This window comes from Anas platyrhynchos, chromosome 21 (genome assembly GCF_047663525.1).
Source record: "Anas platyrhynchos isolate ZD024472 breed Pekin duck chromosome 21, IASCAAS_PekinDuck_T2T, whole genome shotgun sequence".
Taxonomy (NCBI): domain Eukaryota; kingdom Metazoa; phylum Chordata; class Aves; order Anseriformes; family Anatidae; genus Anas; species Anas platyrhynchos.
In genome coordinates, this window is record NC_092607.1 from 17,733,348 (window position 1) to 17,745,054 (window position 11,707).

General features: G+C 46.2%; 1 protein-coding gene across 3 annotated transcripts; it reads left to right on the plus strand.

Annotated features, from left to right (window-relative positions):
- Nucleotides 1–41: 41 nt before the first annotated feature.
- KIF3B (kinesin family member 3B) lies at nt 42–11,673 on the plus strand. Of its 3 annotated transcripts, XM_027472749.3 has the most exons (10): nt 74–146; nt 1,220–1,277; nt 4,009–5,447; nt 6,058–6,159; nt 6,840–6,962; nt 7,074–7,192; nt 7,428–7,541; nt 8,221–8,326; nt 8,535–8,713; nt 8,979–11,673. In XM_027472749.3, exons 3-10 carry the CDS (start codon nt 4,065–4,067, stop codon nt 9,070–9,072), a joined length of 2,220 nt encoding a protein of 739 aa, XP_027328550.1. In that variant the 5' UTR covers nt 74–146; nt 1,220–1,277; nt 4,009–4,064; the 3' UTR covers nt 9,073–11,673. The 3 variants fall into 3 exon arrangements, with proteins under 3 accessions (XP_027328549.1, XP_027328551.1, XP_027328550.1); XM_027472748.3 differs by lacking the exon at nt 1,220–1,277 and having other exon boundaries at nt 42–146; XM_027472750.3 differs by lacking the exon at nt 1,220–1,277 and having other exon boundaries at nt 42–146; nt 9,751–11,673.
- Nucleotides 11,674–11,707: the final 34 nt, after the last annotated feature.

The following is an 11,707-nucleotide window of genomic DNA, read 5'->3' on the forward strand; positions in this document are numbered from 1 at the left end:
CGGCGGCGTGGGGCGGGTGCGGGCGTTGCCAAGGAAGTGACCGGGGAACGAGGGGGGGGTGTGGGGGGGAGGCGGCGCCGCTCCGGCCCCGCCGCATCCGGTGCCGCGGGAGGAGGCGGCCGCGGGGCTCCATGGTGACGGCGCAGGTGAGAGCGGCGCGGCCCGGCCCGGCCCCGGGGGGTCCCCGTTTTCCCCCCCCCGGTCCCTCCCGGTGGGCCCGGGCCTGGGCTGGGGGCTCCCGGGCGGTGCCCGGCAGCGGGAGGCGAGTGGGGGCCGGGGGGGGCGGTTGGCCCCGGGCGGTGGCCGGGGGCTGCGGGGAGGTCGGGGGGCACCGGGCCCGAGGGGGGGCTGAGCCCCAGGGCATCGTCGTCCCCCCCCGGTACCCGAAAGGTTCACACGGGGGGAGCGGCGGTGGGATTCAGGGGGGCTCAGGGTGGTGCCTGGGAGGTGCGAGGTGAGGATTTGGGCAGCGATCCCCAAAATTCCCCAGATCTGTACCCAGATCTCCGCACCCCATGCGGGGAAGCCTCGTGAGGGCCGAGGCATTGGGGTCGCCCAGGTGTGTCCAGCTGTGCCACGTCCTCGCCGCCAAATATCCCGACCAGAAGAACCCACATTAGCCCACAGCCACCCCATGGCAGGGCTCGTTTCCTCAGGAGCAGTCTGCTGTCATAGAAAAGACCTCAAATGCTCCCTTTGCTCCCCACCTTGGTTACGTGGAGCCATCTTCCAACACAATCCTTCAGCCCTGAGACCCAAAAGGATGCTCAGGGGCCTGACCCGGGTCTCTTGAGACCTCCCTGTGTGAAGGAGTCCCCATGGCACAGAAGTTTGTGGTGCCACAGCCTGCGCTGCGTCTCGCTGCCAGGCCCCTCTGGGCAGGCCCTGTCCAGCTCCGGCCTTGCGGGAGAGTTTCTGTGAGCACAAACACCACCGACTGGTTCTGCTCCTGGTCACGCAGCTGGGTGAGGCTGGGGAGAAACGCGATTTGGTGTGCTGCGCTCTCTCAGGAAGCTTCAGAGCAGCAGCTAAAATAAGGGGAGATGATTCGTGATCGGTTGTTATGAAAATAGCCCGCATCGAGGGGAAGAGAAATTATCTGGGTCTATAAAAAGAGACTTGCAAGTGAAACGGGGGAATGCATCAAAAGTTTAGGAAGCTCATATTGCTGAGATACACCCAGAGGAGCAGCAAACATGCAGCACATTTTTTGTTAAAGGTATGCGTTGCCAAAGCTGAACAGAACAGGTGCTGGACATTTCACTTTTAACTTCCAGGTGAGTGTGTGCACAGCAATGTGTGCTCTTGAAAAACAAAGCAGCCAATGCGAAGATTAACTTAATCTTCATCATTTAATCCTAGTCAGCATCTCTTTTGCAAGCTGCCCTTCTCATCAATGTTATATTTTGGATATTAATTATATAAAGTAGGACCAGGCTCCTCCTGTCAGAGTTTGTGCCTAATTTGAGTCTTTGCCAGTAGGTGCGCTCCCCGTGCAATGCAGATAAATGACGCGCTGCTTGTTTTGGGAGCTTGTCTCTTGTGAACTTGAACTGTAGGAATATCTCAGGTAGGTGGGGAAGGAGAAGCGTCAGAGAATCACAGCACACATTTATATATATAATTACTCACGATGAGTAGAGAGAGAGTTGCTTTTTCTGCTTCTGCAAGACTTGTCCCCATTTCAAGTGTTCTTTTCTGTTGGTATACCAAAATACATGTTCCCTGTGGGCCAGAAAATAAGGTCATCTTTATTTGGAGTTGTCAGCTAGGAGGGAAATGTTTTTCTTCAGTTGCAATCCCAAATTCCTGTCGCGGTTCCAGTGCAGCGTGCGGGTTGTTGAGCGCTTCTGGATGCTTGTCCAGTTTGGGCAGCCCCACGCACGTTCCTCGTCTTCCTGCTGGTAACCTCTAAATGCTTTCATGGGAACAACGAGGGAGCGAGGCGCTTCCCTGCACAGCAGCAAGGAAATTCTGAAGGTCGTGCTGAGGTTTCCATACAATTCTTCAACGTGTTTGTTTGTTCCTCTTGTGCTATTCTTTGTAGTGCAGATCTGCAGTCTGGGCGTTGAGATAGGAGCGTTCTGCTTCCTTCTTCAGTCCTCCAGCTCTGCTCTTGAAGTTCTCTGTCACCTAACTTGAGAAGCTCTCTGGAGACGTGCAGTTACTGAGTAAAACCAGACTAAATCCATGGGCTGCTGCAGATCCAGCTGGTAGAAAGATGCATTTGGAAAAAAAATAAATAAACATCTTAGAAATCACACTGCATTTCTCAAGCTGTACCATTGAGATCTTCAGTGCGAGGCTGCCCCTTTAGCAGTAACGCAGTCCTTGTGCTCTGTTTTAAATGGCAGCTCGTGGTGCCAACTGCTGGGAAATGCAGCAGCACGTGTCTTCCTCTGCAGCCCGGAGTCATCAACGGCTTGGGTCCCTGAGCTGGATTTGTGCACCGTGCCTTCAGGCTGGTGCTGAGCCTTGTGAGCCCTGTGGTCCCTGCTCAGCGGGTGCAGCAGAGCAGGAGCGTGGTGGCAGTGTGGTTGGCATGCGTGAGCAGAGCTGGCTTTTATGGAAAATCCCCCTAAAAGTGTGTTGGGGAAAGAAAAACAATAGCATAGGTCTGTGCAGACAGTTGTGCTTGAAGGCTCTCAGGCACACGTGGTTGTTTTCTGTTTCCTATAAAAGCAGACGCACGAGCTCTAGCTGAGGAACACATTGGTTTGCAGAATCCTGTCCCAGAGGGCAATCACGTTAGAGAAAGACAAAGGTGGCCTCAGAGGACTGAGAGCTTTATGAAATGTTTGGAAGTGATACGGAAGGAGCTTAAACTCACCTTCAGAAGGCTGAGAAGGGCAAACCTGGCAGGTGTCCACTTCGCACCCTCATGTCCTCTGAAATGCCACCTCTGTTTTAATGCTCCTCTTAGCTGCCAACGGATTTTGGAGTCCAGCTCACTGGGGTGATTTGGTCCCCTGGCTGGTTTGGCTTACAGTATCTGCAAGCCTTGGAACGCTGCTGCGCTTGGCTGCCGTAACGCTCTACTTTGCAGCCAGCTAGATACATGGGAAAACTTTGGGGTAACCATTATTTTCCGTCACTTGATTCTTGACAGAAAAGTGAAGGTAACATCAGATTTCCCAGGTGTGGAAATGGAACGTTCAGGGATGGGATGCCTGGAAATGGACAAACCATTTAATGATTTTGTCTCAAAGCCTCGCAGCTGCTGTAGCCCAATTAAAGATCTGTTATGCTGTAGGTAGGCTTCAGAAAGTGACTTTAAAAGTTTTAATGCAGAAGACATAAAAGCATTTGGGCAGCGTTCCAGGGAACCGCTGTCACTAAAGAAAACCTGGGCATAGGTTCTAAACCTCTTGTGTCAGGATGGTCCTGATGATGCATCACATCACATCACGTGTGAGAAGACCGTAATATAAAGGTGGCCTCATAAAAATGAGACATTTTTGTCAATACGTAGGACGCGTAAAAAGAGGCAACTCTGAAAATACTGTATTTGTGTTTTGTAATCTCTCGACTGTTGGTAGGTAGGTGAAGCATGCAGGTGAATCACCGGCTGGTTTCCTTTCATGAGCCTGCAGCTGCCTTCTGAGCAATATGGACAGAGCAGGTCTGTGCTGGATTTTAAAAGCACAGGACTTAAAACAAAAAGCTAAGCTGCAAAGGGAATCAGTGGCAAGGAGTTACATCATTTTTATAAATAGTTTAAAAAGCGTTATTATTTTTAAAGGTCAAGAAAAGGATCTCTGCCAACTGCAAAGGTGAGATTTGATGAAGATTCTTAGCAGCAGAACCTGTATAACTGATACTGACAGGCTTTGGTGAAATAATACTGTCTTGGCTCAGGCCTTTTTTTTTAATTTTTATGTTGTCCTTAATTGTTATTCTTCAAAATCCCTCAGAACGTAATGCAAAATTCTGCTTGAATAGATGAGTCAAATATTGGCTCTGTGCAGCAAGCTGCCTTCATATATGCCTTCTTTGTTTCTGTTCTAGGTTTCTAGCACTGGATCAGCCGTTGATCAGCACACGCCAGCCACAGACCTGCTGTCATGTCTAAGTTAAAGAGCTCTGAGTCTGTTCGGGTGGTGGTACGATGCCGGCCGATGAACAGCAAAGAGAAGGTAGCTTCGTATGAAAAAGTCGTTAACGTGGATGTCAAATTAGGGCAGGTCTCAGTGAAGAATCCACGGGGAACATCTCATGAACTGCCTAAAACTTTCACCTTCGATGCTGTGTACGACTGGAATTCCAAGCAGGTTGAACTCTACGATGAGACCTTCAGACCTCTCGTGGACTCTGTGCTGCAAGGTTTTAACGGGACAATCTTTGCGTATGGGCAGACTGGAACGGGGAAAACATACACGATGGAGGGGGTGCGTGGTGATCCCGAAAAAAGAGGGGTCATCCCCAATTCATTTGATCACATCTTCACCCACATCTCTAGATCCCAAAATCAGCAATACCTAGTTAGAGCTTCTTACTTGGAAATATACCAAGAAGAAATCAGAGACTTGTTATCAAAGGATCAATCCAAACGGCTGGAGTTAAAAGAGAGGCCGGATACAGGTGTGTATGTTAAGGATTTGTCCTCCTTTGTTACAAAAAGTGTCAAAGAGATAGAGCACGTCATGAACGTGGGAAACCAAAATCGCTCAGTTGGTGCCACCAACATGAACGAGCACAGCTCTCGATCTCACGCCATTTTTGTGATCACCATTGAATGCAGCGAGCTGGGACTCGATGGAGAGAATCACATCCGTGTCGGAAAACTCAACCTGGTAGACCTTGCGGGCAGCGAGCGCCAAGCTAAGACTGGAGCACAGGGGGAAAGGTTAAAGGAAGCTACGAAAATCAATCTCTCTCTTTCAGCTTTGGGCAATGTGATATCTGCCCTAGTAGATGGCAAAAGCACACACATTCCATACCGGGACTCAAAGCTCACTAGGTTACTTCAAGACTCATTAGGTGGCAATGCCAAGACTGTGATGGTGGCCAATATAGGTCCTGCCTCCTACAACGTAGAGGAGACTCTTACAACACTAAGGTATGCCAATCGTGCCAAAAACATCAAGAACAAGCCGAGAGTGAATGAGGATCCTAAGGATGCTCTGCTACGCGAATTCCAGGAAGAAATTGCTCGACTCAAGGCGCAGTTGGAAAAACGGTCTATTGGGAAAAGAAAGAGGAGGGAAAGGAGAAGAGAGGGTGGGGAAGAGGAGGAGGATACTGAAGAGGGTGAGGATGAAGGAGACGACAAAGACGACTATTGGAGGGAGCAACAAGAAAAGCTGGAGATTGAAAAGAAAGCCATTGTTGAGGATCACAGCTTGGTAGCAGAAGAAAAGATGAGACTGCTGAAAGAGAAGGAAAAGAAGATGGAGGACCTGAGACGAGAGAAGGAAGCAACAGAAATGTTGAGTGCTAAAATCAAGGTAGAACTCTTCCTCGTCATACTTTCATACTTTTTAAAGCAATTTATTTAGGCTGTGGGGAGAATAGCAGGTTTCCCAGTTAGGAAAGGTATTTCAAAAGAAGTTTCCAGAATAGTGATTTGTGTTTAATCAGATTTTAAAATAAACTGTTTCTAGACAGAAGTTGAAATTCCCTTTGTTTCCGCCATTAATTAGGAACCTCAATATTCATGAGTTGCTGCATTGTTCTTATATGCTGATCTTGTAAGATCTTAAGCAATCCTCACAATGAAATGTGATGATGCATCTTTTTGCAAGCTGTAGCACAAAAAAAAAAAAAAACATTAATTCTTCATTCTGCAACAGATCATTAACAAGATTTTACATGAGAGTACACATTTTTGTTCTTCAGATTGGCCACATTACAGCAGTGTGTAATTCCAAGCAAGTTACTGTTCAATTTATCCCCCAGTTTTACAGGAATTGTTAGAAATAGTAATGCTCATAGCGGGTAACTTAAGAGAGGGCTGCCCTCGTGAAGCTGTCTGTAAATGAGAGAAAGTCACATCCTGTGGAAAAGACTTGTTAACTGGTCACTGAGAGGGAAACTTATGACCGTGTTTTCTTTCAGGCAATGGAAAGCAAACTTCTGGTGGGAGGAAAAAATATTGTGGATCATACAAATGAACAGCAGAAAATCCTGGAACAGAAACGACAGGAAATTGCGGAACAGGTACAAGGAAGAACATTTGTTATTTTTGTATAAAAAGCCTTGCTGTGGAACTTCTATAAAACATGGTATCAGGAGAAAGGTAAGAAAGTTTGCACAGGGTTAACCCTGAAATTGATTAAATGGCAATCATAACTCTCAAAAAAAGGGTCAAGGGCATGTGTACTATTTGTTGTTGTATGAAATATGTAGATAAGGTTTATAATACTTTTCTTCCAGCTTTTCCCATTAAAGATTTATATTCCATCTTAATTGGATATGTCTGTAAGTGAAGAAATAATTGGAAGGCCTCAGGGAGTGACAGTTCAACTGTTAACTCGAGGGAAGGGGTGTTCACTATGTGACAGAAGTTTATTTTCCATTACGCATTTTCTGATGGTAATTCATTAAGTGCAATGATTAGTATGAATTGATTAAAAAAAAATCTAACCACAACATTTCATTCCTTTAATTGAAACCTGAGCGCTTACTCACCCTATCTGATTCCAATAGACCCTTCACCAAAATAAAGAAGAGCTAATGCTTCTGGTATTTCTAAGGCAAGAGATAGGAAGAACTAGAAGCTAAAGCAAAAGCCCTGGAACCCAGGGAAGTAGAAACATCCTAAGTGTTGGTTTCATGTGTGTCAGCCTGGAGGTGGCAATGCAATTGTGGTCCCTAACATTTTACATCACATTCTTCAGAAACGTCGGGAGCGAGAAATCCAGCAGCAGATGGAAAGTCGGGATGAGGAAACACTAGAGCTGAAGGAGACCTATAGTTCTCTTCAGCAAGAGGTGGACATAAAGACCAAAAAACTCAAAAAGGTAAAAAGAAAATTCTTTCACGTCCACTGGGTTAGGAATAAAACCAACTTGTGTGTGAAACTGAGAGGAACATTGGCAAGTTATGACTTCAGCTCTTGTTGTCTGTTCCAGTTATTTTCCAAGCTGCAAGCTGTGAAGGCAGAGATCCATGATCTCCAAGAAGAGCACATCAAGGAGCGCCAGGAACTGGAGCAGACCCAGAATGAACTTACCAGGGAGCTAAAGCTAAAGTAAGTCCCGTCACTTCATTTCCTGTCAGTTAACTTCAACAGAGACGGTTTCTTATGGGAGGAGTGAAAGGAAGGACTGTTCTGCACATGCTTGTGGAACAAGATTTCAGCAAGAGAAAGCCAAAACATTCCTCCTTTTCCACAGCTATATTAAGTCAGTGCGAGAGGAGCAGTAGAGAAAATCATCTGCTGATTGCATTTCTTGTGTATTTCCCATTGTTGTGGTTTTATGTAGGCATTTGATTATTGAAAACTTTATTCCTTTGGAAGAAAAGAATAAGATCATGAACAGATCATTCTTTGATGAAGAGGAAGACCAGTGGAAACTGCATCCCATCACCCGGCTGGAGTGAGTGTACTTCTAATCTTTTACGTAGGATCTAGGTCACATAAAGCCCTCTAGCTGCTAAGAACAAGGTACCCCAACAGAGGGATCGAATTGGGGATATAAAACATCCCTCCAAGTTCTTAGCTTGTTGAATTATAAAACAAAGATATTCATCTGAGTAGGTTGAATAAAATAGGAATGCACAATTAGGAAAATTCTTGGAAGATTAAGATTTGTCTTCTAGATGAGCCCAGTAATTATATGTAGCATATACGTAATTCTCCACACGCCACTGAAGTAGCAGTAAATTTCTATTGTATTTGTTTCTTAGATGAGTTGGAAAAGCTCTCAAAAATTATTAAGTGAGAGCTGTGGGTATATCCTGAATCTCTACAGAGGAAGTTCTCTAAAGCAAATTTGGTAAGCAGGGAGCAACCAAGTGCATCTGTGGTCTGTATGATAAAAAACAACAAAAAAAACCATACAGATACCCTGCTTTGTGCAGGGAACAGATGACAAGGGATAACTGCTTTATCTTGTTGACTGACTGTTGAGAGCTGTTCTTGGAAATGCAATCTAGGTTGTTTCTGCTCTCTTGAAACGTATTTCCACGTGGAATTTGCAGATGTTGTAGCTCATAAATTCCAAGAAGAGTTTTTGGGTTTGGTGCCTAATGGACTGAGTATCTGTGTTTCTCTAGTAACCAGCAAATGATGAAAAGACCGGTGTCTGCTGTAGGATACAAAAGGCCACTAAGCCAGCACGCCAGGACGTCCATGATGATTCGTCCAGAAGCTCGGTACAGGGTAAGCCCAGACGTGGTTACGACTTTCAAATGTTCACCTTCCTGGTCAGGGGTATGTGAATTTCAGAGGATCGTTAGTTCTCCTATGGGACATACATTTTTACAGTGTCCTGGATAGATTTATAAAGTACTTCAGAATATGCTTTGGGGGGAAAAGAAACTATTTGCATGAAAACATGCAGGTTTTGATTTTGCTTCTACTTTCCCAGGCAGAGAATATTGTATTACTGGAACTTGACATGCCCAGCCGAACAACAAGAGACTACGAAGGACCAGCCATTGCTCCCAAAGTTCAGGCTGCTCTAGAAGCAGCTCTGCAGGATGAAGATGAGATACAGGTGGATGCTTCGACCTTTGAGAGCACTTCAAATAAAAAACCAAAAGCCAGGTGAGCTGAATTTTTAGTAAGCAGACTAGCCAGCAGCAAAGGGACAAAGCTAATTGCTGTCTGTCTGCACTTCTCATCAGTAAAGCTATGGCTAACGTGAATGTAAAGCAGAGACAGAGAAAGGAACGTAGGACAGTAGAGAAAGATGAGACTGATTAGAGTATAAATCCAGTAAAAAAAATTGGAAGTTTAATTTTGATGAGTAACAGGTGACATTGTTGGGGCTTTTTTTGTTTATTTTTTTTTTTCATTTTTACTTCTTCAGGCCTAAAACTGGAAGGAAATCAGGGGGATCCTCTTCAGCAGGCACCCATAGTTCTCAGCTCTACCCACAGTCCCGAGGGCTGGTTCCAAAGTAAAACCAGCAATTCCTCTCCAGGGCGTGAACAGCCTTTGCCTTCTGAGAGCAGAGACAAGTAAAAACCTGCAGAGAGACCTCCCAGCCAGACTCCAACCCCCTTCCCCTGGAGGTGGCCTCTTTGCTGTTTAACTGACTTGTGCCAGTCCAGGTGCACTGAGCCACAGGAAGATACGTGCTTGCAGTTCAGCATTTGGCCTCTGTGGGAAACAGATTTTAGTTAGGAAATCAGAAATGCATGAGGTACGTTACAGTGTATTAGAAGCAATGGGAAGCATGGGGATCACCTCACAGCATCACCGTCTCTCCTTCTGCACTAGCCCTCTTGCTGCACTGGGCTTTTTTGCTGTTGGGCAATAAGAAGACAGAGTTGAAAGTCATCTCAACAGAACCACGGCTCCAGAGCTTCATAGTGAGAACCAAATGAGGTTAAAAAGCAAAGGATTTATCCAAACTTGACTAGGTGCACAGTTTTTCCTCTTCCTGCTTGAAAGGCTGGCATCATCCTTTGGGGTTAAGAAGTTGGTCTGACCAGGCAGAATGGCAGCTGTCAGCATGTATTCACCACCAGATAGCTGTGCCTCCCTGTAGAACTGTAGGACGAGAAGGGGTCTTGAAAGCAACTTTGTACTCGGTAGAAAGGAAGCAATAGAAATTGAAGTCCTTTACTTGTTTACAGGCGTAAGTAAGAGCTCCTCCAAACTGACCTCCTGCAGACCTCACCCCTACCAACAGGAACCACCTTGTCAAAGAATTCATCTGCATACCAGTGCCAGCTCCACAGCTTTCTTCCTCTCTGTTGCCTCCATCTTTTACCCCTGGCATTTGACACCAGTATCCACACCAAGCCTGAATGGGGGGTGGCGCACGGCCATTTGCTCAAATCTCCCCCTGTTCACAGGAAATGTGGCGTTGGCATGGAGCTAACTGCCGAGCAGGCTCATAGGGCTGGCTCTGCTCTCCCCCGTAAGCTGGGTGGAAAGTAGAGCACCTTGATGAGAAGCTGGCTTTTGAGCGCACTGCTCTTGAGAGCATGGCCCCTCCTAAGTGTCTCAGGAGGTTCAGCACACGGTACCCCTTGTGCCTCACCCGGGTCACATTAGAAGCTTTTCCTTTGCACCTCCTGGACCATGCAGGGCCCGGTGGGAGCAAAAGCACACGTAACCGAGTCTGGGTAATGGAATCTGGCATTAAATCCAGGGGCTGTACTTTGAAAACAAGGGAGGAAGAACTCCTGCTTTTGATGGTCTCTCTGCAAGCTGCCCTATGACTAAAGCAGGCTGCTGTAATGCTGCAGGCTGGTGTGGCGGGGTTGAGGGAGATGGAACTGCCGTGTTGAAGACAGAGTAAGGTGTCCCTGTCTAGTGTCTCGCAGCTCAGTTGTAAGTTTTAGTTCATTGTATATTGAGACTTGGGATGTTATTTTTCCTGGTTGCTGTTGGCTGTCACCCTATGAATGTTTTTACCTATTTCCTCTCCTTCACTGATGACTTTCTCCAGACTGACATGTGTGAGTGTATGAGGACTTGCCTGGTTTTAGAAATGCTCTGATATATGGACTCTGCCTTGTGTGCTCGTTACGTATCTGCTGAGTGACTTCATCCGGGCTGGAGAACTCCATTGTGTCTGACCCCCATGAGCAGAAGGAACTGCACACTCAGCACAGCTCACCTCTGCATCTTGCGGGCATGGTGCCTCGGTGAGCCAGCTGCCCAGGTGGGCCCCGAAAACTCCAAGTCAGCTGCTCTGCTTCATGGAGTGCTTTTCTGGATCACAAGATCAATACACACGCACACACATATTTTAGTTTTGGTGGAGGAAAGAGGAGTTTGGCCATAACCGAGAGAGAAGCACCAGACAAATTTCAAGCAGAAGATGGAAAGCTGGTATAATCTTCCTTTTTATAAAGCACTGTTTGTGTACAGAGAGCCTTTTACTTAGCTCTTGTTGTATAATGTAACGTCAACTTCTCTTCCCTCTCCTCCGTCTCTCCCTAGCACATAATATTCTGTACCTTGACATTTTAAAAGATGATTGTATGCTGGAAGTGCTCAGAGAACTGAAGTGAAACAAAGGGGTTCTACAACCTGTAACAGCAAGGTAATATAGACGCCTGTATGTCCATAGCTACGTGTATGTTTCACGGGAAGCTGCATACACAGCCACGTGTGTTTGCACATGCGCACACTGCCTCAGTTACTTCTGTTCCATAGGGAATCCGACGTTACACTCATATGCTGGAAACTCCCCTTGTGGCAGGACTGGTACAGTGGAAATCACAGTGCAAACCCAAACCGTTCTCATTTTAGTACTGATATAAGCTAGCTGGTAAATATGTCAGAAAGGCTCTGCTTTTAATTCTGTAGAAATTCATTAGCAAGGTAAAAGAAACTCGGTGAGGTGGAAAAAGAATAAAATTGCATATTTAGTCATTGTATTTAAATTGGAGCAGTGGGTAGAGATTTGGTTAGCGTGTTCACGGGCAATCCCAGATTGTTACAGAAGCTGTTAGATTCTCATTTTGATGGACGTACCCTTGACCAGATACTCAGTGGCACTGATATTAAGATAAAATACATTGTCTGAAGCTCTACAAAATGTACTGAACTCTGTGTTGAAATTTTTAAGAAACATTC